Raw genomic sequence first — 21,858 nt, forward strand, 5'->3', positions numbered from 1 at the left:
TAAATATCCAATTAAAATTCAATGTAAAAAATTTAGCTTTATGTCTTGGGCCTTTCACACACACACACACACACACACACACACACACACACACAAATGTAGCTTACACGTGGATACGCAGTGTAATTATTTTTTTTCAGTAGCTGTTGAAGCACTAAGTATGAATAGGTTTGTTCCTGTCCTAGAGGGTCAGCAAAAGAGAAGGCATTGAGTGTGACATTGAAAGGAAGGGGTTAGGACTTGGTGACCTGTTGAATATAGAAGTTCTGATAAGTGGAGGAATCAAACACCACTTTAAGGGACAACCTAGTGTGTCTGGGAAGTTAAAGATAGGGGTGCTGAACAGCCATTTCATTTCTTTGATGGTTTCCATGGATCTTGAATTCAGACAGGGCACAGAGGGAAGGCTTATCTGCACTATAATGTCTGGGGTTTCACCTGGAAGGGTTGAACGCTGGGGACTGGAATCACCCGAAGGCTTTTTATTCATGTTTCTGCCTGGCCCTCACCTGGGAAGTCACACAACGTCGCTCCTGCCAGACTGCACTCACTGTCCAGATTCCAGGCTAGGGACACGGCCCCCACCGCTGATGGGGGGAGGGAGCGTTCATCACAAAGAAGAGCTTGTCGGGTGAGCTGAGTACGGGTGTGGCCATCTTCTAAAAATTCAATCTCCCTCAGCTGCCAACGAAACCTAATGAAGGGTGGGAATTTTCTTGTAGGAAAAACTTGAGTTGGGCTTGGGGTTAGTTGAATTAAAGGTTCAGTTTGTTGTCACTCCTTGTATCCTCTACATGACAATCAATACAAAAGACAGTAATGTTAGCGACACAAAGATTGACTGTCTACAGGTGAAAATTCAAGCTTAAGTAATGGGTTCCCCAAAATGTGAGGATAATAATCGTAACATTTACGTGGTGCTCTGGGAAAAGGAACAGGAAAGCAATGCCACGTGAAGATACCAGTTCCGACCCCAGTGCTACCACTTTCTGTGCAACCTGACAAAAAAGTTAATTTCTTTGTTCAGTTAGCGCATTAGTTAAGGGGGAGATAAAAATAGCATCTAACTCATGGAGTTTTTGTGAGGATTAATAGAATTCTTTTTAAAATATATATATTTTTTTAGAGAGCAAGAGCGTGTGGGTGTGCGAGAGGAGCAGGAGAGGGAGAGAATCTTTTTTGAAAAAAAATTTGAAATGTTTATTTTTGAGAGAGACAGAGACAGAGTGCGTGTGGGGAGGGGCAGAGAGAGAGAGGGAGACATAGAATTTGAAGTAGGCTCCAGGGTCTGGGCTGTCAGCACAGAACCCAAGGGCAGGGCTCGAAATCATGAACTATGAGATCATGACCTGAGCCAAACTTGGACACTTAACCCAGTGAGCTACCCAGGTGCCCTGACGACTAATAGAATTCTTTTTTGAATTGTGGGAGTGCCTGGCTGGCTCAGTCGCTGGAACATGTGACTCATGATGTCAGGGTTGTGAGTTCCAGTCCCATATTGGGTGTAGTCATTAGAAAAGGGGCACCTGGCTGGTTGGGTCGGTGAAGCATGGGATTACATCTCAGGTGGGTCCCACCTTGGGTGTAGAGCCTACATAAAAATAAAATGAAAAAAAGTTACTTAAAAGATAAAATTAAATTTAAAAAATTCTTAATTGTTCAGTAAAGTTAGCTGTTAATATGCATTCTATTCCCCTCCTACTGAAATAGCTGCAAAAGTATCTCATCATAAATTAAAACCCAATCAGATGTCTGAATAATACTTTAATGAGCTGTGTAGACCTAAGCGGCAGAAAACACTCAGGTGACATCACACCCCGGCACTACAAGGTCCGAAGTGCGGAGACTGGAGCAGCCGCGCCTCCCGACCCTTCCGGGCTCAGGCCCGCTCCTCCGGCCAGTAGCCCCGCCCCTCCTGGATGTCGGCCAATAGCTGCGTGCATCTTCGCCGTCCGAGGCTCCTATTGGAGGAGCGGGCGGGGCGCGGCCGCCCGGGGTGGGCGGGGCAGCGGCGCGGGGACCCCTGGCGTGCGCCGGCAGTCTCCACGTAGAAGGTGTCCCTGGGTGCTTGGTGGTCATGGCTGTGCTGGCGGCTCTCCTGCGTGGCGGCGCCCGTGGGCGCGGCCCCCTGCTCCGGAGGCTGATACGGGTGAGAGGGGTTGGGACGCGGGCTGCAGAATGCCGGCCCGCGCAGGGGAGGACCCCGGCCCGCGAAGCTCCAGGCGCAGGCCTCGGGAACTCTCGCCGGGAAGCCCACCTGTACCGCGCATGCTCAATGCGCGCCGCTGCCTGGCGCCTGCGGGGACCCGCGCGTGGGTTGCGCGGGGCTCGGACCGTTGCAGGCCGAAGGGTCTCTCCCTGGCGGGCGCCCCGAGCGAAACGTCTTCCCCGGGGTTTTCCTTCTTTCCTTTTAAATTTTTCCCGGGATTAAAAGAAAACAAAACATGTTTGTGAGCTCGTTGTCAGGATGTTTTATGTTCGTGCAGTAGGTCATCATTGGGCTTGCGAGACGTGAGGCCCTAAGGGGGAATAAAAAGAGGCCCTTGGTGCAGCTCAAATTTGCCAGGGAAAATAAATGGCTGCTCACCATACAAGGAATAGATTATACTTGGTGTTTCGTATTTTGGAAGGGGTGGCCTCCGTGGGCGTGCCTCGCCTCTGGCTGTTGTGCCGGCGGTGCACAGGAGCCACGGCCTTGAACGCCAAGACTGTGTTTCCCATACCTCAAAGCAAAGGAGCCTGCACCTTGGATTCAGGATCGGGCAAAATTTAGGGATTAGTAAGACTTCAGGGTGTGGCTGGTGAGGCCTGAGCTTTCCAGGCTGATTCGGGTAATCCGCTTTGAAGTTCACCCACGTCATTTTTTATGAGTTGGGATTTGACCCAAGTCAGTGGAGACCGTTGATGTGGTTTTTTTTTTTTTTGGGGGGGGGGGGGGAGTTGTCATAGCCAGAGATCTGGAGGATTGAAGTGGGGGAGAAAACCATTGTCTGTTTTGGTTTGAGGTAACTTGAGCTGCATGCTGGCAACAGAAGCTGAAAAAGGGAGCAGCATTATGCAAGAGATTTATGAAAGAATAAATGTGGAACTTGACAGACAGGGAGGGTGCGGGGCCAAGGGTAAAGGAGTCTAAAAATAACCCCCGGTGACTGAGCAAATAGAAAAGGCAGGAAGAGTGGGTTTCCAGGAACCAGGAGTTCTTTTCTTCTTTCTTTCTCCCGGTCCTCCCCCCCACCTAGCTGCAGAGGGGAGTTGGGAAATGTACCAGGATCAGTTCTTAATGAGCTTGTTTGGTATTTCATGGAATGATTTGGGAGGTCGGGGTTTCAGCCAGTGTTGGCCAGGTGAACTAGGTCCTGTTAAGAAACACAGGTGCAGAGCCTTCTTAATTTATAGTTAAGATACTACCGTCAAACACACAGTTGCTGATGAAAGAGTGGAGCTGTAAGTTCACAGCGTTGGTAATTTGAATTAAGTGGTCATTTACTGAACTACAGAAATCTGTTGTTAACGGGATTTTCAGTGTTCGGTGCCAGTTTGTTGAATGGAATGTGACTGTTACCCTTGGCACACAAGTGTCTCATGATGATCAGCAAACCTGAACGGACTTCATTGGAGCCCGTTGCCCTGCCAGCTGTAATCACTAAGCGGCTGGAGGTAGATTTCCCTGCCACTCATTCAAAGAATACCAGCGCTTTTCTTTTTTTGTATTATTTTTCTTCCTGTTTACCTTCTTGATACTACTGAGCATCGCCTCCTTGAAGCTCCTATTTTGACCCAAAATTACTGCCTTTTAAAAAAATGTTTGTTTATTTTTGAGAGAGACAGAGGGTGAGTGCGGGGGGAGGGACAGAGAAAGAGGGAGACACCGAATCCGAAGCAAGCTCCAGGTTCTGAGCTGTCCGCACAGAGCCCCATGCGGGGCTCAAACTCACTAACTGTGAGATCATGACTGGAACCAAAGTTGGATGCTTAACTGACTGAGCCACCCAGGAGCCCTTTGTTTTGTTTTGTTTTGTTTTGTTTTGTTTTGTTTTGTTTTTGTTTTTGTCTTAAATACTCGAACTGATAAAACAAATTACTGCATTGTGCCTGTCCTGGGTCTGTTTGTTGTCAGATTCCTTTCTGCCCTCTGTATTGCTGCAGGGCTTCCTTTTGGGTGTGCAAACATCTAGTGTCTACTAGCTGACTTCTGGCTGTGTTCAGAGGCTGGTAAGAGATTGGGAGATAGGAATGGAGAAGCCAGGATTATTTTCTCTCCGTCTGCCCTTAGATGGTGTTGCGGACAAAGTCAGGGGCTCTTTTGGTTCTCGTTTTTGCAAGGTGACCCTGACCCCTTGGCTTTGGTAACCTTGGTTCTTCCCTTTGTCCTAACATCCTAAATGTGCTAATGCCTTCCTGTTGTTAATCTGTACTGCCTGTCTCCTGTTGTTCTTAGCTTTCCTATCACCTTTGTATTTAATCTCTGCATTCAGTTATGTTTCAAATACAGTGGTTTTCATTTTCCTGGTTGAACCCTGATGGATACACTTCCCATTCCCTTTCACCCCATGGTTTTTGCACCTCAGTCCCTCGGCCTGCTTTCTTAACGCAGGCCAAAAGAAAAGTCAGGATATTGCCGTAAGCTGGCAAGTCGTATAGCAGTTGGATGTGCTAATAAACATAGGCGGAGAAGGAGAGATTCTAAAGGTAGCCTGGAAGTAGAATCTGTTGCCCTTCATGAGTAATTGGCTAAGAAGAACTGAGCGAGAAGGAGTTAGGTGTAATTTGGGGGCCTTGGCCTGCCATTTAGTGGATGGTAGAGGTTTTCAGAGGAACAGATGTGGGGCAGTAGAAAGAAAGTGATGAGTTGTATTTTGGACTTGAGTTTGGAGTTGCCAGTTAGAGGAAACGGTGTGGCCTGTAAGAGAACTGCGTGAAATACACATTTGGAAATGACCAGCCTCGGACGGCGGTAGCCTTCGCAGGCATTGATGAGCTCCGTGAGCAAGTGCATGGAGGGAGAAGAGAGCAGGACTTCGCATGGGGCCTTAGGGAGACAGGGCATTTCAGGACAGGCTGGACAAGCAGGATCCTGTGAAGGGGAGGGCAGAGAGCATGGCATCATGGGAGAAAACCCTGGGCAAGAGACTGTGTCTGAAAGCCCAGGAGGGGAGGTTTTCAGCAAGGGGGATGTGTTAGCTTTCTTGGGCTACTGTAACAAAATTGTGCAATTTTCTCTTGGGCAGCTTAAAACAAGAGAAACGTTTCAGAGTTCTGGAGGCTGGAAATTCCAAAGTCATGGTGTTGCCACGCCGCACCCTCCCCCCCCCCCCCCCCCCCCCCCCCCGATCCTGTAGGGAAATCCTGCCTTGCCTCTTCATCCCTTCTGGTGGTTTGCTGGCCATCTTTGGAGTTCCTTGGTTTGTTGATACATGGTCCCAGTTCTCTGTCTGCACCGGGCAGTCTCCCCCAGTCTTTTTTCTTCTGTGCATGTCTGTCTCTGTGTTAAAATTCTCTTTCTGTAAGAACATCAGTCCTACAGGATTAGGGCTACTCGTCTTGCTTGTTTCCATAAGGACCACTATCAATAAAGTTACAGCCTAAGGTACAAGGGTTAGGGCTTCTTTGTTTTGGCAGGGTTGGGAAGTGGAGCACAGTTCAACCCGTAACAGGGCACTCAGACTGTAAAGATTTAATATAACAAGGTAGTTAGGTAAGATTTTTTAACAGTGGGATTAGAGAAATGAAATACCTACATTGAAAACTGTCGCTTGCAATTAGCATAACTTTTTTAAGTTTGTGTATTTGTTTTGAGAGAGGGGGAGAGACAGAGAGAGCACGCGCCAGTGGGGAAGGGGCAGAAAGAGAGAGAATCCCGAGCAGGCTCTGAGCTGTCAGCACAGAACCCGACGCAGTGCTCGATCCCACCGACCAGGAGATCATGACCTGAGCCAAAGTCCGATGCTTAACAGGCTGAGACTGAGAGACACAGGCGCCCCCTGATTGACATTTTTAAAGCTGGGTGCATGGAACTGGGCAGGAGGCTGTCATATTGGTGGGAGAGCGGGACAGGACCTGGTGGCAGTAGTGGAGGTGGAGAGGGGGAAGAATTTAGGTGTATTTTGGACACGGGAGTGCCCGCATCTGGGGTAGGGTATCTGGGTTTTGGGGAAGGTGAAGGGTGAGTGTAGGGTCTGGGCTCGAGCACTTGGGTACTGCGATGTTTGGAGGTGGGACGTGCCGGGAGGCAGCCAGTTTCCTGGGGTGCAAATTGAGGGCAGTGGTTTGGACACGGAACTGAGGCCAACGAGGTGGTGCTTGGATCCTGAGTCTGCAGGTCGGTGGGGAGGTCAGGCTGGAGACAGTTCGCAGGTCATCTGGGCGACCGTGAGGCCGAGGGAGAAGGGAGGCCCTGGCCCTGGGCGGGCTGGGAGGGGTGACACAGCCCAGGACCGTGTGACCGTGGACGCCGAGGAGAGGGAGGCCTCAGTTGGTGGTCCCGGCGCCCTGCGGTGGAGGGGACCCGGCTGGAGGAGGCCCAGGCAGGGAGCCCGGGGCCGGACCCGCTTCCCGAGAGACCGAGCGGCTTGCCTGCCGCGCCGACCCTGCTGAGCTGGTGCCAGGCCGGGGGTGGAAGGGGCGTTGGTAAGCGGGTGGTAACCGTAGGCCACCTGTTGGAGAACTTGGGGACCGGGAGGCCGAGCAGTGAGGTGAACGCTCAGGGTCGGCGGTTTGGGAAGTTTGCGGGTGTTTGTGTGGGAGGCCGCGGAGCCTGACTGTGCGCCTGGATCTGGGCGCGGGTGGGGAGGAGGGGAAGGTGCACCTGAACGTGCGGAGCCTGACTGTGCGCCTGGGTCCAGGCCGGGCGGGGGCTGGGGGGAGGGGGACGAGGAGGGGAGGCGCGCCTGAACTTGTGGACTCTGTGAAAGCGCAGCTGCAGGCAGCATCGGGCCGGCGGAGAGGCCTGGGAGCCCTGGGTTAGAACCAGGAACCCTGAAGAGGAGGAGTGGCCCGAGTGAAGGCCGCGTGATTCCGAGGCTCCGCCTCCCTTCCAGACTCGCTATGGAGTGGGGGTTGGGGGTTGGGAATATTCACCGCGGGCAGCTCCCGGCACCCAAGGCATCATAGGCCGCGTTCCTGGACCCTGATGGAAGGTCAGTCTCCGAGGAACTGCCTTTGCCTCTTGCGGCCCGTCAAGCTCTTTCCTCCTGTTGTGGGAACAGTTAGGTTGCCTTCCTTTACTTCTCTGCCTGCCGAGGGCTCCCTTCTCCCCTGCCACCTCTGCTGTGACGCCGCGTTGGCCGTGGTGCCGACGGCTCCAGCGCCCGGGACCCCTCCGTTGAAGGGCCCGTCATCACCCAGTTGAGCCGGTCTCTCGGGGTGCCGCTTGGGTCACAGTCCACCCCGTCCGTGGTGCTGTCAGCTCTGGCCAGCGGGAGGAGGGTGCAGTCAGAGGTACTTAGGGCTGTCCCTTCCACCCCATTTGAGAAAGGACTGTAGCTGGAGAGGCCGTGACTGGCATGTTCAATGCAAATGGGAACTTAAAAAATTTCTTTTCACTGCTTTAGTTACAGCCCACAAGATCGAGTATGTTGGGTTTCCATTAAAAGTGTGTTAGTTTCCAAATATTTGGGAATACCAGCGGGAACTTGTAATTCAAAGTTGGATCACAGAGGATAAGCTGGAATTCTTCACGAGAAGTCAGTTCTGTCCGCAGCAGCCCTGATTGTATGATGTGTTAAGGGCGCACTTGTTTTCGCACAGCTGAGAGGGGGGAGTATGGGCATTCGGCAGGTGCACTTGGGTCTCGCCGGCCGAGGCCCTCGTGTGCTGCCCTGGGCCAGTGCGTACATGGGAAGCTCAGGAGAGTGAAGTCACAAACCTGGCTCGTCTAATGACTCAGCTTCCAGAGGGACAGGTAGAGATGGCGGGGGGAATGTCATTTCAGGGTCTGCGCAGATGGGTTAGTCTGGAAGTGACAACATGTCGGTGACCTCTGTTGTGTGTACTTGTGACGTATTTATTGGAAAGAAGAACTTAGAATGTAGAGTTGCTGCCCGCAGCGTTTTGTTGGAACTCTGTGTCTGGAGAGCATTACCTCACGCCAAGTAAGCCTTCTCACTGATCCCTGGGGGTGGTTTATGAGGCTCCCTGTGTTTTTTTTTACATGTTGTCTTTGGAGTGTGGAATGTGTACATGTAATTTCGACATTTCTCATTTTGTAAGACTATGATGCTGCTGTAATAGAGGGATTATATTTTATGGATACCGGATTCCTGATGTCGCCTTCGGGCAAGTAAATGATTCCAGGGGTTACTGAGCGAGTGAAGGATCAGGTCATTAGCAGGTGTATTTGACATCCCTTCCTCACAAAGACTGTAAAGACATGGCTTCAGAATATGAGCTGCTTTGAATATTGTAACAATTATATGTATATATATGTTTTAATATATTTCTTATGTTTATTTTTGAGACAGAAACAGAGCATGAGTGGGGGAGGCGCAGAGAGAGAGGGAGACAGAGAATCCGAAGCAGGCTCCAGGCTCCAAGCTGTCGGCACAGAGCCCGATGCGGGGCTCGAACCCACGAGCTGTGAGAGCATGACCTGAGCTGAAGTTGGACGCCTAACTGACTGAGCCACCCAGGCGCCCCTAAATTAGGTTATTTCTTGTAGCAAAGTTGTTTATGTGAACTTTCTACCTAAGAGTGACTTACTCCGTCGTATTAACCTGGGGAAAGAAGATGATCTTAAATGCTGTTCTTCCACTGCCGGAACAGCATTCTCTCTTACGTTGCTGTTTGCATCTGTTGTTATCTAAACACTTGATAAACCGGTTTCTTGCGGTTACTGCGCTTCTCTCTGCTCATAACCACTCGTCGAATCTACTTTCTTTTCGTGCCGAGTTATAAATCGAGAGCTGCCGTGGGTTATTTGCGCAAAGTCAGGCCAGCCTTTATGTGTTGTGGGTTTGTTACACTGAGGTGTGATTGCCCATTGATAACTATCAACAAGAGTAGGTTCTAAATAGAAGTTGTTAGTTTTGAGTATTTACTTTGCTTTCTGACTTCAGAGGCTAAAAAAATTTATTCTTTGTTCTTTGTCCTGTAAGTTGTTCATTTCCAGGAAAGTCAGGTCTCTGAACTGTGACTTGTATTTCCTCAACTTGGTCTTGATGGGTTTTGTTCCTAAGAGCAGTGCAGAAAGAAGTGGGGTGTACGGCAAGGTATTTACCCTTTTCTTTCTTGAAAAATAATTTGTCTGGGATTATAGGCCATGTTTATAGGAGGTATGTTTGCCTCAGATAAATCAGTACATTCGTTAGAAGTGGATGAAGAAAATAACAAGTTTTATTTATATATTTTTTAAACGAGGATATTTTCTTGTGGAGCTCTAAAATTACTTAATTTAGAATTTAGATTTAACTTAAAACTACATTTTATAAAACTTACTTAAAAAGGCCTAGAAATTTTAAGTTTATAAACTTATCTGAAGTTAAAGCAACATTTCAACGAATAGCTAAAAAGTGTATTAACAAAGTAGTATTTTTTCAGATTGTAACAGTGATATGCGTGGTGTAGAATGTGGAAATAAAAACACACGGAAGCAGAAAGAAGTCCCCATAACCTCGCTGCCGAGAAGTACAAAATGATGTAGGTTAATATTTTTTACACGATAACTTTATAATTGTTTATATTACAGGAAATAAAATACATGGAGCGAAGTTATGTATCAAAACCCACTTTGAATGTAAGTATAAATTTAATTCATACTTAAAAATTTTTTAAATTTAAAGGAAAATGTGGTCAATAAAAAAAAGTCTATATTTGCATATTTGTGGGGCCACCTTGGGGGCTGCTGTGGTTGGGAATAGCTAATTCTTGAAATTCTAGGTTAAACTCCCAAATGCCCCTAAAGAGACATCAGTCTACTGCCCTTGCCCTGCGTAATAATCTGCTCCGTCCCGACTGTCTCCTGCCGAACAGCCTTCTCTCTCAACTGTGCCGTGTTCGTCCTTACTCTCAGGGACCCTCTTTATACCGTGAGGGACATGTAGAGGCCACATGGAAGATACTAGCAGAAAGAAACTGAACCAGGCTGGGTATTAGACAGGAAGGACCATCATCTGATCACCTGGTGCTTTCTGAGGGGTTCTCTTTGTTTTCCGAGTCCCTCAAATGACTTCCTAATGGCCATAAATCTTTTTTTTTTTAACTTAAAAAAAAAAGTTTATTTATTTTGAGGGAGGGAGGGAGACAGAGAGAGGGTGCACAATTGGGCGAGGGACAGAGACAGAGAGGGAGAGAGAGAGAATCCCAAGCAGGCTCCACACTGTCAGTGCAGAGCCCCATGTGGGGCTTGAACCCACAAACCATGAGATCATAACTTGAGCCTAAGTCAAGAGTTGGACGCTTAGCTGACTGAGCCGCCCAAGTGTCCCTGATGGCCAGAAATCTAAGGAACACTTCCCTTATTTATCTCCGGCCTTAGGAGAATGCCCAAGGCAAGTGTGAGGAGAAAACTGTTAAAATAGTTTGACAGTGTCTAAGAGGGCTTTATCTATTTTTTCTTATGGTTCATATTAATATTCTCTTACTAATCACTTAAGAAATTATGGTTGTGCCGTGTCCTCCTTACAAGGCCCAGCCCCGTCCACCCAGCACGCAGGTCTGGACCGCCCCCCACCCAGAGCCGCCGTCAGTGAAGAAGCCTTTTGGTTAGCGCCCTTGATGGTGCAGGTGACAAGGAAACTGATCGTTTCCTAAATTGTGAGGGCGTAGTAGAATCAAAACTCAACCTTCTGGTTTCAGACCTCTTGTGGACAATGGGGAAGCATCTGTGCCTGCTTTAGACTTGGTTTGTCTGAGGTTTTCAGTTAGATCTTAAATCCTAAAGCACCATTATTGGATTGATTAGTCTTACTGCTATTCAGATACTGAGATGGTTTTAAGGAGTAGTCATTCATAAAAAGTCTGTTTTTTAAGATAATAAAGCGGTCCCCTTATCTGCGACCCCGCTTTCCATGGTGTCTGTTCCCAGTGGTCAGCCTGGGCCTGGAAGGAGACGACCCTCCTTGTGATGTCCCCAGAAAGCCAGTAGTAACCTAACGCTCCGTCCCAGTGCCTGGCCGGCTCACCTCACGTCACCTGCGTCCATGGGCGTTTTATCATCACCCACCACGGTGGTCCTCAGGGGGCATCCAGGACAGTAAGATCCTGGGAGAGGGACCATGTGCACATGACTTTGATGCCCGTGTATTCTTCTAGTGGTTCTGTTTGACTAGTCATTGTTGTCAGCCTCTTACTGTGCCTGACTTATGAATTGAACTCCGTCACGGCTGTGCACACGTAGGAAAACCAGTATAGTGTTCATTTCTCTCCGGTTTCAGGCGTATCCTCTGGGCATCTGAGAAGGTATCCCCGGTGAGTAAGGCTGGGGGACCACTGTGGATCTGTGAGTGATGTTGATTTAATGAGAGATGGTTTGGGTGAAATTTTGAAATCGTTCTTCCCATCTTGTGTCTTGCCAGGAAGTGGTCATAGTAAGTGCTGCGAGAACGCCCATTGGATCCTTTCTAGGCAGCCTTTCCTCCCTGCCAGCCACTAGGCTCGGTTCCCTTGCAATTCAGGGGGCCATTGAAAAGGCAGGTCAGTAGTTGCTTTTGGCTTTTTTTTTTTTTTTTTTTTTTAAATAAGTAAACTCTGTGCTCAACATGGGGCTTGAACTCATGACCCGAGATCAAGAGTCGTGTGTCCCTAAGTGTTGAATCGCTCAATTGTACACGTGAAATGAATTCTACACTGTGTGTTAACTGACTGGAATTTGAATAAAAACTGACAAAAAAAGAAAGCAACAGAGTCATGTGCTCTGCCCACTGAGCCAGCCAGGCACCCCAGCTCCCGTGCTTTTTGTGTTGAGGGGGGCAGTGATTAAATGGAACAAGTATTAGTTTTGCACTAACTGCGTACATAACATTTAGAAATGACTTAATGCCTTCCATTTCTTTCATTTTTAATGTTTATTATTTATTTTGAGAGGGAGGGAGGGAGAGAGAGTGCGCTAGCGGGGGAGGGAGAGAGAGAGGACAGAAAGAATCCCACGCAGGCTCTGCATTATCCGTGCAGAACCCGATGCAGGGCTTGAACTCCCAAACCGTGAGATCATGCATGACCTGAGCTGAGATCAAGCGTCCGTCGCTTAACTGAGCCACCCGGGTGTCCCTCAATGCCTCTATTTCTAATTTTCTTGTGAAGGAATCTTTGTGCTCCAGGGCCGCCTGGCTGGCTGAGCCCGTTAAGTGTTCGACGCTTGATCTTGGCTCGGGTCATGATCTCATGGTACATGAACTGAAGCCCTGTGTCCGGCTCTGTGCTGATAGCTCAGAGCCTGCTTTGGATTCTGTCTCCTCTCTCTCTCTCTCTCTCTCTCTCTGCCCCTCCCCCACTCACATTCCTTCTCTCTCTCTGGCTCTTAAACATTAAAAAGAAAATCCTACAGTGAGTCTGAATCTCACAGCTGACAAAAAGAAACCATTCCCGCTATATAATGTCGTGTACCTCATTAGTAATCACTGATTATTCAGTTGAATAAAATACGGACATGCCTGTTTTATTTGTGTCACAAAAGGGATTCCGAAAGAAGAAGTGAAGGAAGCATACATGGGGAACGTTCTACAAGGAGGTGAAGGTCAGGCCCCTGCGAGGCAAGCGGTCCTGGGCGCAGGTACCGGGAATTGTTCTTCTTCTACACTTACGGTGTTTGGCGCAGCACGTTGGTGGCCGTGTCCGCTTAAACGAGATGTCAGATGCGTCGTAGAACGTGGATTTATATGGGCAAGAGCGATGCCGTTGGGGGTTAGAAGTTAACGTGCTCTGTTGTGTTCATTTTAACTCTGCGGCTGTCGAAGAGTGTCTTCTTTTTTCACAAGTGTGACCTGACTTGTGTCGGTTTTAGGCTTACCTCTGTCTACTCCGTGCACGACTGTGAACAAAGTCTGTGCCTCGGGGATGAAGGCCATCATGCTGGCCTCTCAGAGCCTCATGTGTGGACATCAGGTAAGAAGCACCTCCTTTTCCAATTTGTGGTGTCGGAAGTCCCCGAAGACGTCGCCCGTGAGTGCTTTAGAAGTGCGGTCCTTTGTCCCGAGTACAGCCGCTGTGGTGTTTGACGCGCGCCGTCCGGATTTGCTTATCGCGCTTGGAGGAGACGTCAGATGATAGCTTCTGGGTCTTGTGTTAAAAAACAGTTTTCAGCCAAGATGTTTTAGTCTTTGGGTGACCTTTTACTTGGTCTTTTTCTGAGATTCTGGGTGATTTATAACATCGTGACTTTTTTATTTGCCAGAATAAGAGGGTTTTCATCAGAGATGAGAATAAGGTGCTGACCCTGGGAATCAAATCCTCGACTGAGCCCAGAATTGATGACGCATTTATGGTTCCCACATACCCAGGTTCATTTGTTAAATTGTGCAGGTTTTCTCCTGGCTTTGCTGAATTTTTTAATTCTTTATTTTATTTTAGAGTGTGTGAGAGCGCACACGAGTGCAGGAAGGGCAGAGACAGACAGAATTTTTTTAATGTTTATTTTGAGAGCGGGAGCGTGAGCAGAGGAGGGACAGAGAGAGAGAGAAAGACAGGATCCCAAGCAGGCCCGCACCGTCAGCTCGGAGCCTGGTGTGGGACTCAGAGCTGCGGATCGCGAGGTCATGACCTGAGCCGAAGTTGGATGCTTCACCGACTGAGCCACCCGGGCGCCCCATCCCATCATTACACACTCGAGACCGCTTTTTTCATCGGGGGCAAGAGGGTATTTGTATGTTCGCCGTGTAACAGATGTTGAATGAAGCCCCCAGAAGGCTTGTGTGCTGGAGCTGTGAAGCGGGCGTACCGGGTCTGCAGCTCAGCTCCTGTTGGAACTGACATTGTGCGTGTTCGCTGCCGGGCAGGATGTGATGGTGGCAGGTGGGATGGAGAGCATGTCCAACGCTCCCTACGTGATGAACAGAGGCGCTACACCGTACGGTGGTGTCAAGCTTGAAGACTTGATTGTGAAGGATGGGCTGACTGACGTCTACAATAAAATCCATATGGTAATTATTGCTTTTGAAGGAGAAATACCGGCTAGTATACAATACTGCTTGACTTTAAGTTCATTTTGAGAGAGTGCATGGGTAAGCTGGGGAGGGGGCAGAGGGGGAGAGAGGATCCCAGTCAGGCTCCGTACTCTGCGCAGAGCCTTCACGGGGCTCGAGCCCATGACCCTGGGATCGTGACCTGAGCCGAAATCGAGAGTTGGGTACGCAACCGATGGAGCCACCCAACTGTCCCTGCTTGACTTTTTATTTTTTTTATTTTTTATTTTTTTCTTAAAGTTTTTTTTTTTTTTTTAATGTTTATTTATTTTTGGGACAGAGAGAGAGCATGAACGGGGGAGGGGCAGAGAGAGAGGGAGACACAGAATCGGAAGCAGGCTCCAGGCTCTGGGCCATCAGCCCAGAGCCCGACGCGGGGCTCGAACTCACGGACCGCGAGATCGTGACCTGAGCTGAAGTCAGACGCTTTACCGACTGAGCCACCCAGGCGCCCCCCTGCTTGACTTTTTAAAATAAGTGTGTTTTGGAGAGGAAGGATGGGCTCTGTAAATGCTCATTTTCACCATTCGTTTTGGGAAAATACTGTCCTTTGCCCACTGCATCAGTTTGACTCTGTTGTTGAATAAACCGCCCCACCCGGGGGGATAGGGTGTGTCCTGACTTCTAATGACGGATTCCACAGCTGTTGAATTTGAACTAGCAACTTCTGAGCTCACTCAAGGACCTGACGAGGAGACATGAGTGAAAAATTACCCGGTATCGAAAGAAGTGTATTTTTAGAAACTGAGTTTACCGGCTAACCACGGTTTTAGGTTATACAAAGTTGGTATTTTATAAGTTACGCCAAGTGAATTAGTTTGATAAAGATCCCAACTTGAATCAGGGGAACTGTGCCGAGAACACGGCTAAGAAGCTGCACATCACGCGCGAGGAGCAGGACGCGTACGCCGTGGGCTCCTACGGCAGGAGTCAGGCGGCCTGGGACGCCGGGAGGTTTGCCGAGGAGGTGGTTCCTGTCACGATTTCGGCGAAAGGTAGACGCGTGACGTTCCAAAATCGGTTTGATTTTTAGTGGACTTACATGTTGTGGAAGTCTGGTTTTAAATTAGTATGTTTTTATCTTTGTTCAACTGAGGACACAGATGGTTATGGTCACTAAAGTGAAACGTTGCCAGTTGAGAGAGAACAGAATTAAACCCAATTTAGTATCAGGTTCCACCTCCCCAGATTCCACTGAGAATAATACTTTCAATTCGAGAAACGGATTAAAAACCTTTGCAGTGTAAGTGACAGACCATATATTAGCCTTTTAAGTGAAACCGGGGATTTATTAGAAGGGCGGGGCTAGGCGGCTCTGGGCTCCACACCCCTTTGTCCCACCCGCATCCCCAGAGCCCCCTCTGTAGGGCTTGTGGTCACAGAGATCACAGGGCAGGTGCCCCCCCGCCCACCCACCCCCCGACTCCAGCAGACTAAATCCACAGTGAAATCTTGTTCCTTTGGTTTAGGTTACATTTCCATTCAGAAATGATGACTAGGCTCCGAAAGACGGAATCGCCGAGCCTCTCCCGACCCCAGGGTCAGGAGAGTGGGTCGTATCTGTGGTGGCAGAATAGGGAGGGAAGAGAACGAGGTGTGGCCACATCCAAGATCCGAATCGTCCAACTATTTAATAAGCTCCTCTTTCAGTCACTCTCAGGGCCCAGGTGACGGAAGGTAGAGTGGAGTCCCCGGGGCGGTGCGAGGTGCACGGGCTCAGAGGCGGCCCAGGCTGCCCGGGTCCTTGCCCCCGCATCGCACCGACGCACTGTGGTCTTGGCCGGTGATTACTTAAAAGACTTGTGTTTCAGGTAAACCAGATGTAGTGGTGAAAGAAGATGAAGAATATAGACGTGTTGACTTTAGCAAAGTTCCAAAGCTGAAGACCGTTTTCCAGAAAGAAAATGGTTAGTACTGTGAAATGAAGCGTGACAAAAAGAGGAGTTAATGTACCATAGCTAGTCTGGGAACCACCTAAGGATTTTTTAAAAAGTAATTCTAGAAAATATATAGCTGTTACTTAACATTTTCAGTTATGTCGGGCTCATGTGAAACGAACAAATTAGGTTTATTAAAAAAAAATCTTTAAAATCGCTTACTGGTTAATACCTTCAAAATAGAAATCCTAGGGAGGAGATTGTAGAATGGGTATAGAATGCAGTTTTTCATTCGCAGTTCATCTTGAAAGTGCATTGTGACATGAAAGTCGTTGAGATGTTAAATCCCTGTAAGATTCTTGACTAGGAAGCCGACAGCAGAGTTGTTCCCTGTTTTATCGCCAGTGCCAGGTAGGCCCTCAGTAACTGTCAAATGCTACCGTAAGTGGATGCCAGTGTTTAAGTTAATGCTTTTGGAATCCTTGAGAAGGTCAGTTCTGCTTTTAAAATTGGCTGTATATACAGTTGTCGTAACCCAAAGTTACTTTTCTGCCTTTCCTGATTGAGTTTCTCAATACCAACTATAGGAATGGATCAGTCGTCTTTATTTTTCAAAAAGCGTTTTATTTATTTTGAGAGAATGCATGCATGAGCAGGGGGAAGGGCAGAGAGAAAGGGGGGAACAGAATCCCAAGCAGGCTCTGTGCTGTCAGTGCAGAGCCTGAATCAGGGCTTGAACTCACGCACTGTGAGATCACCACCTGAGCCGAAATCCACTCGAACGCTTAACTGACTGAGCCACTCAGGCGTCCCTGGATCAGTCTTTTTTAAAGTATCATATAAAATTCATATTACAGAAACATATTTTTATATTTTTAGCTGCGGTCTACTGTAGGGTCTTTGCTGCAATTAAAAAAAAGAATCTGTTTAGTTGATATAGTTTACATACTGTAACATTCCGATGTTTAAAATGTTCGGTCGAGGGGCGCCTGGGTGGCTCCGTCGGTTGAATGTCTGACTCCTGATTGCTGCTCAGGTCATGATCTCACGGTTCCTGAGCGTGAGCCCCACTTCGGGCTCTGCACTGATGGTGCGGAGCCTGCTTGGGATGCTCGCTCTGCCCCTCCCGTGCTCACAAACGGACTCTCTCTCAAATAAACTTAAAAAGTTGAATGATCTTTAGAGTTCTTGACGTCTAACTTGAAGTGATTATAGAGAACAAGTACCTGGTTTTGATACTGAGTTTTTGCTTCTCTCTTTCTCTGGGGAGAAAAAATAGCGGGCTGGTCCGTATGTCTGAAGTGCAAGCCAGCATGTACCTAGTGCCATCACACACGTGTTTCTGAGCTAGCTTTGACCAGACGGGTCCGGAACTAACCCAAGGCACTCTTACACGAGTGTTAGAGTTAGCTCTGCGTGTGCTTCCCGGAAGCTGGAATTCTCGCCATGCATCGTGGTCATTTTTCACGCGGCAAACCACCCAGGCATTACCCTGCAGGAATTTATTAAATCGATCCTGGTGAATTCCGTGTGAAACTGTGTTCTCACCTCCTGCTCACTGGTGCTTGCAGGCACAGTAACGGCGGCCAATGCCAGCACGCTGAACGACGGCGCGGCCGCCGTGGTTCTGATGACTGCGGATGCCGCCAAGAGGCTCAGCGTTAAGCCGCTGGCAAGGATAGCGGGTAGGTCGTGTTCTCAGCTCGTTTATCCCTTCACGTCTGCACACTTCCCGAAGTGGGGTTTCCATGCTGGTAATACACGGTGTCTACACGTGTACCGTGTGATGGGATGTAACTCCTAGTGGGAGCGAGCAGCTCCTTTAACCTTTGTTACAACTTGCTTTACGGGAAGAGTAAGCTTTAAAAATTTTTGTCCTGTCCGATATGAGGAGTGGGAGAGTACAACGTACATGTTTTACCGTGGCACCAAGGGGAAAGGTAGTTATTAAAAGTGTACGAAATTAGGGACTAAGAAATAGCTCATAATAAATGCCCGAGAAGCTAGATTTCCTGTGTGACCTCGTCATACTCTCAATCTCGTTACACGTATTTCTAGTTGTAAAATCTGCTTTGCCTTCTCATGTGTTAGACCAATACCATTTCGTTACTTACTAAAAGCCTTACAACTTCAGTTTTAGTCCAGGTCTTGGTTTCTTAACCTCAGCACTGTTGACATTTCGTAACCAATGATTCTGTTGTTGAGGCTGTCGGGTACTTTGGATGCTTGGAGGCATCCTCACTGGATACGGCAGGACGTGGGACTCTGCCTGTTGCAGCACCCACGGTTATGTGTAGATCATGCCAGTGTCCCTGGAGGCCAGTTCCCTCCAACCTCCTACCTGTGAAAATCCATGGCTTTGATGACTAATGTGGTTTTATAAAGCAAAGAATCCTAGAAAAGGAACAAATACGTTTACATCTATTAGGATTGGGAAGCTTGCATCTTTGCGTATTATATGTAACAACTGTTAGCGATCACTTGTACAAAAGATTTTAACGACCTATTAAATTTTTTAAACTCCAGCGTTTGCTGATGCTGCTGTGGACCCTATTGATTTTCCAGTTGCACCCGCATATGCTGTACCTAAGGTGAGAACAGATGAGGGCCGGTCCTCCGTTATGCCGGCCTCTGGTTTGTTTCTACCAACGCTGCAGGGTTTAGGTTTTCAGTGTCACTCGTCTGCTGAAGGACAGAGCTAGCTTGGTTTTGAATCTTCCAACTTCTCCTGAAAATAATTTGAGCAATCAACAGACATCTTCAGTGGAACAAAAACTGTGAATTATTTTTAAGTATGATGCTGAACCTCACACCTGGTGTGATGACCAGAGTAGGAGGTTGGCGTGGCAAGGGAAAAGGGGATACTGAGGGGCCTGGTTCTAGAATTCAAAGCACATATTCACTACTAGGAGGTCTCCATTCTGCAAGGGAACTGTCGGGAGCCGGTCTTAGAGTAAACCTAAAAACGGAAAACCTACATACTCCAAGCTATGGCTCTGATAAGGTCTCTCAGGGAAGTTGCTTTGTGTGCGTGGGGGGAGGTCACAGGAAGAGACGGTGCTGAACGCGTTGAGGGGCTGAAGGATCGCGGAAGACTGCGCAAATAAATCCTTTCAGAAGGAGAGGGCGTCACCCTGAGGGAGAACTTGAGACCAGCAGTCACAGAGCAGAAATCAGTGAGGAAGAAGGGTAGAGAGGATCAGAAAGGATGGGAAGTGATGGTCTGGCAGCAGGGGGCAGATCTGAGAAAGGAACGGAAGGGCATGGTACGGCCTCTGAAAGTGAGTGCCGCCCTGGAGAGCAAGGGGGGTCAACAGGGATTCTGAAGGCAGAAGTGTGCTCCTGACCCTGGCCCGACTGAGAGCTCGACAGGTGGCCACGCTCAGGTGCCCTGTTGTTGCCTTAGGCTGTTGGAGCAGTAGAGCTTAAAATACTGAGCCTTCTGGAGGAAGAGAGGAAGGGGGAGGAATAGTTTCAAGTTCACAATAAAAGGGGAAATAGCCTGATTTTAGAGAGAGAATCACCATCCAGCCATTAACACCCCAAAGCCTTCCTGCATAGCTGAGGAACCACCAGAACAATAGCTGATAGACTAAAAGACTTGAAATAATTTACAGTGAAGGTACAACAGCTAAGAGTGTCTGTGCCCCTGCACCCCATGGCAACTTTTATAAAGGAGAAACTACAGGAGATGTAGAGAAAAACCCAAGCCCTTTGATTTGGCAGATGAAGATCTGCAACCAAGCATCAAGGCAAATAGATCTCAAAGCTGTCAAGTCAGAATCCCCAAATAGAGAATACGTGTTCGTTTCAGGTACCCATGGAACATTCAAGAAAATTAAGTTGTTTTGCTGCAAAACAAAGAAATGCAAAGAAGATCCTTTGCTTGTAGTGCAGTAAGATGAGAAATTAAAAGCAGAAAATAAAAAGGCCCTTCCTCCTGGAAACTAAGAAACTCCAAATTTAAATATCTGTTGCATGAGGGGGAAATAGAAACCCAAATTGCGGAATTCCAAGAAAACAGTGAAAATAAATGTTAACTGTAAAATAAAATTTTTAGGTTCTTAAAGATGCAGGATTGAAAAAAGAGGATATTACAATGTGGGAAGTAAATGAAGCCTTTAGTCTGGTGGTGCTAGCCAACATGAAAATGCTGGAGCTTGACCCCCAAAAAGTGAACATCAACGGAGGTGCCGTCTCTCTGGGACATCCGATCGGGTAGGTGGTTCTGGAAATAACCTGCGTCTGGGCTAGTGGCCACTTAACGATCTTTGTATCTCTGTCTAAACCAGACTGCTTCCTGCTCATTCCTATTACTCTTAACCGTTTCCTTCCCAGCGTCCTTGAAAGAGCAAACCCCACTTGTGATAGGACTTGACACCGAACACAGCCATGTCACTGTTGCCTAAGAACGGTTAGTTTTACGATGAAGAAGATTATTTAAAAGTAAAGTCTACGCTTGGGCTTTTAAAAAAAGCCCTAACTGTTCTGGAAACCTCTCTCTCCGGTTTAAGAAAAGGGGTCAAATTCTGCTGTCTGTAATGAAAGCCTTTTTTTTCTTTTTAATGTTTATTTCTGAGACAGACACGCAGGGGAGGGGCAGAGAGAGAGGGAGACGCAGAATCTGAAGCGGGCCCCAGGCTCTGAGCTGTCAGCACAAGAGCCCGATGCGGGGGCTCCAACTCGCGGACCGTGAACCCCGAGATCATGACCTGAGCCGAAGTGGGACACTTAACCGACTGAGCCACCCAGGGGCCCCTAGACTTTTCAAGTTAATTTGGAATTGAAACAGGTTTTGGTTATATATTCTATAATTTATTAAAGACCAAAATGATCTCTCCGTCCCAGGATGTCTGGAGCCCGGATTGTCATTCATATGGTTCACACCTTGAAGCCAGGGCAATATGGTCTTGCCAGTATCTGCAACGGAGGAGGAGGGGCTTCTGCCATGCTGGTCCAGAGGCTGTAGAACATCCGCGTGTCCAGAGCAACAACCTGAGGTGGCTCGAAGGGCCCGGCACCACCAGTATGACGAAGTACCCGAGGTCAGGCTGTAACAAGATCATCTGTTTGGGGTTTTATTTTCTTAACTTTTTTTTAATAACAAGGTCAACTCTCAAATCTTTTGAAATTCTAAATAAATTTTTTCTTCTCTAAATCTTTGGTAATCTTGAAAAGTTTAAAATACTTTTGTTATAAAGCTATACTAGTTGAAACACCAGTGTTCAGTATTAGTGACTTTTAAGTAGAAGCTTCCATTTGAGACAATCGTAATTTAAGAATCCCACGCAGATTCCACACTGTCAACACAGAGCCCACCGTGGGGCTCAATCTCACAGAACCGTGAGATCAAGTCAGATGCTTAACCGACTGAGCCACCTCGGTGTCCCTCCTTGCAGCCTCTTCAAAGTGAGGGCAGCTGTTCTGTCACACTGGCAGGGCCTCCTACCATTAATGAAGAAGCCACAGGTAGTGTGGTCAATGTTGCTGGAAACAGGAAGATAACCATGTGCTCAGGTCTCGGATGGGTACAACTTCTCCTATCAGCAGGCAGGATTTAGGAGGACAGGGGTCTGAGAAGATCCTGGGCATTGCACTCTGGATTACGAAGGAAGGGAACAGACTGCCTATTCCGGTATGCCACAGTGCCTGTCCTTAAGCACCTGAATTTCTTGAATTTCAAGAATTCTTGAATTTGAAATTCTTCAAATGTCTTGAATTTCATTTCCTCTGGGAAAAAAAAAACTACACTCTAGGCAGAGGCTGGGCTACGAATGCCAGCCTCAGCTGCAGAGCTCCCTCTGCAGGGAAAGCTCCTGTTCAAGCTGAGGTGGGCAGTGGGGAGTGGGCGCGGCGGGGGGAGGGGCAGA

At 48.1% G+C, this 21,858-nt stretch overlaps 1 protein-coding gene across 6 annotated transcripts; it reads left to right on the plus strand.

The window, feature by feature from the left end:
- Positions 1-1,999: 1,999 nt before the first annotated feature.
- ACAT1 (acetyl-CoA acetyltransferase 1) lies at positions 2,000-21,134 on the plus strand. 6 transcript variants are annotated; one of them, XM_042905473.1, is made up of 13 exons: positions 2,101-2,149; positions 9,107-9,206; positions 9,683-9,730; positions 11,511-11,628; positions 12,608-12,703; positions 12,935-13,035; positions 13,926-14,069; positions 14,956-15,106; positions 15,923-16,018; positions 17,560-17,673; positions 18,515-18,579; positions 20,049-20,206; positions 20,837-21,134. In XM_042905473.1, exons 2-13 carry the CDS (start codon positions 9,156-9,158, stop codon positions 20,955-20,957), a joined length of 1,263 nt encoding a protein of 420 aa, XP_042761407.1. In that variant the 5' UTR covers positions 2,101-2,149; positions 9,107-9,155; the 3' UTR covers positions 20,958-21,134. The 6 variants fall into 6 exon arrangements, with proteins under 6 accessions (XP_042761405.1, XP_042761409.1, XP_042761407.1 ...); XM_042905471.1 differs by lacking the exon at positions 9,107-9,206 and having other exon boundaries at positions 2,000-2,149; XM_042905475.1 differs by lacking the exons at positions 9,107-9,206; positions 9,683-9,730 and adding an exon at positions 9,535-9,633 and having other exon boundaries at positions 2,079-2,149.
- The last annotated feature ends 724 nt before the right edge of the window (positions 21,135-21,858 follow it).

The sequence above is a fragment of the Panthera leo genome, chromosome D1 (genome assembly GCF_018350215.1).
Source record: "Panthera leo isolate Ple1 chromosome D1, P.leo_Ple1_pat1.1, whole genome shotgun sequence".
NCBI classification, from domain to species: Eukaryota; Metazoa; Chordata; class Mammalia; order Carnivora; family Felidae; genus Panthera; species Panthera leo.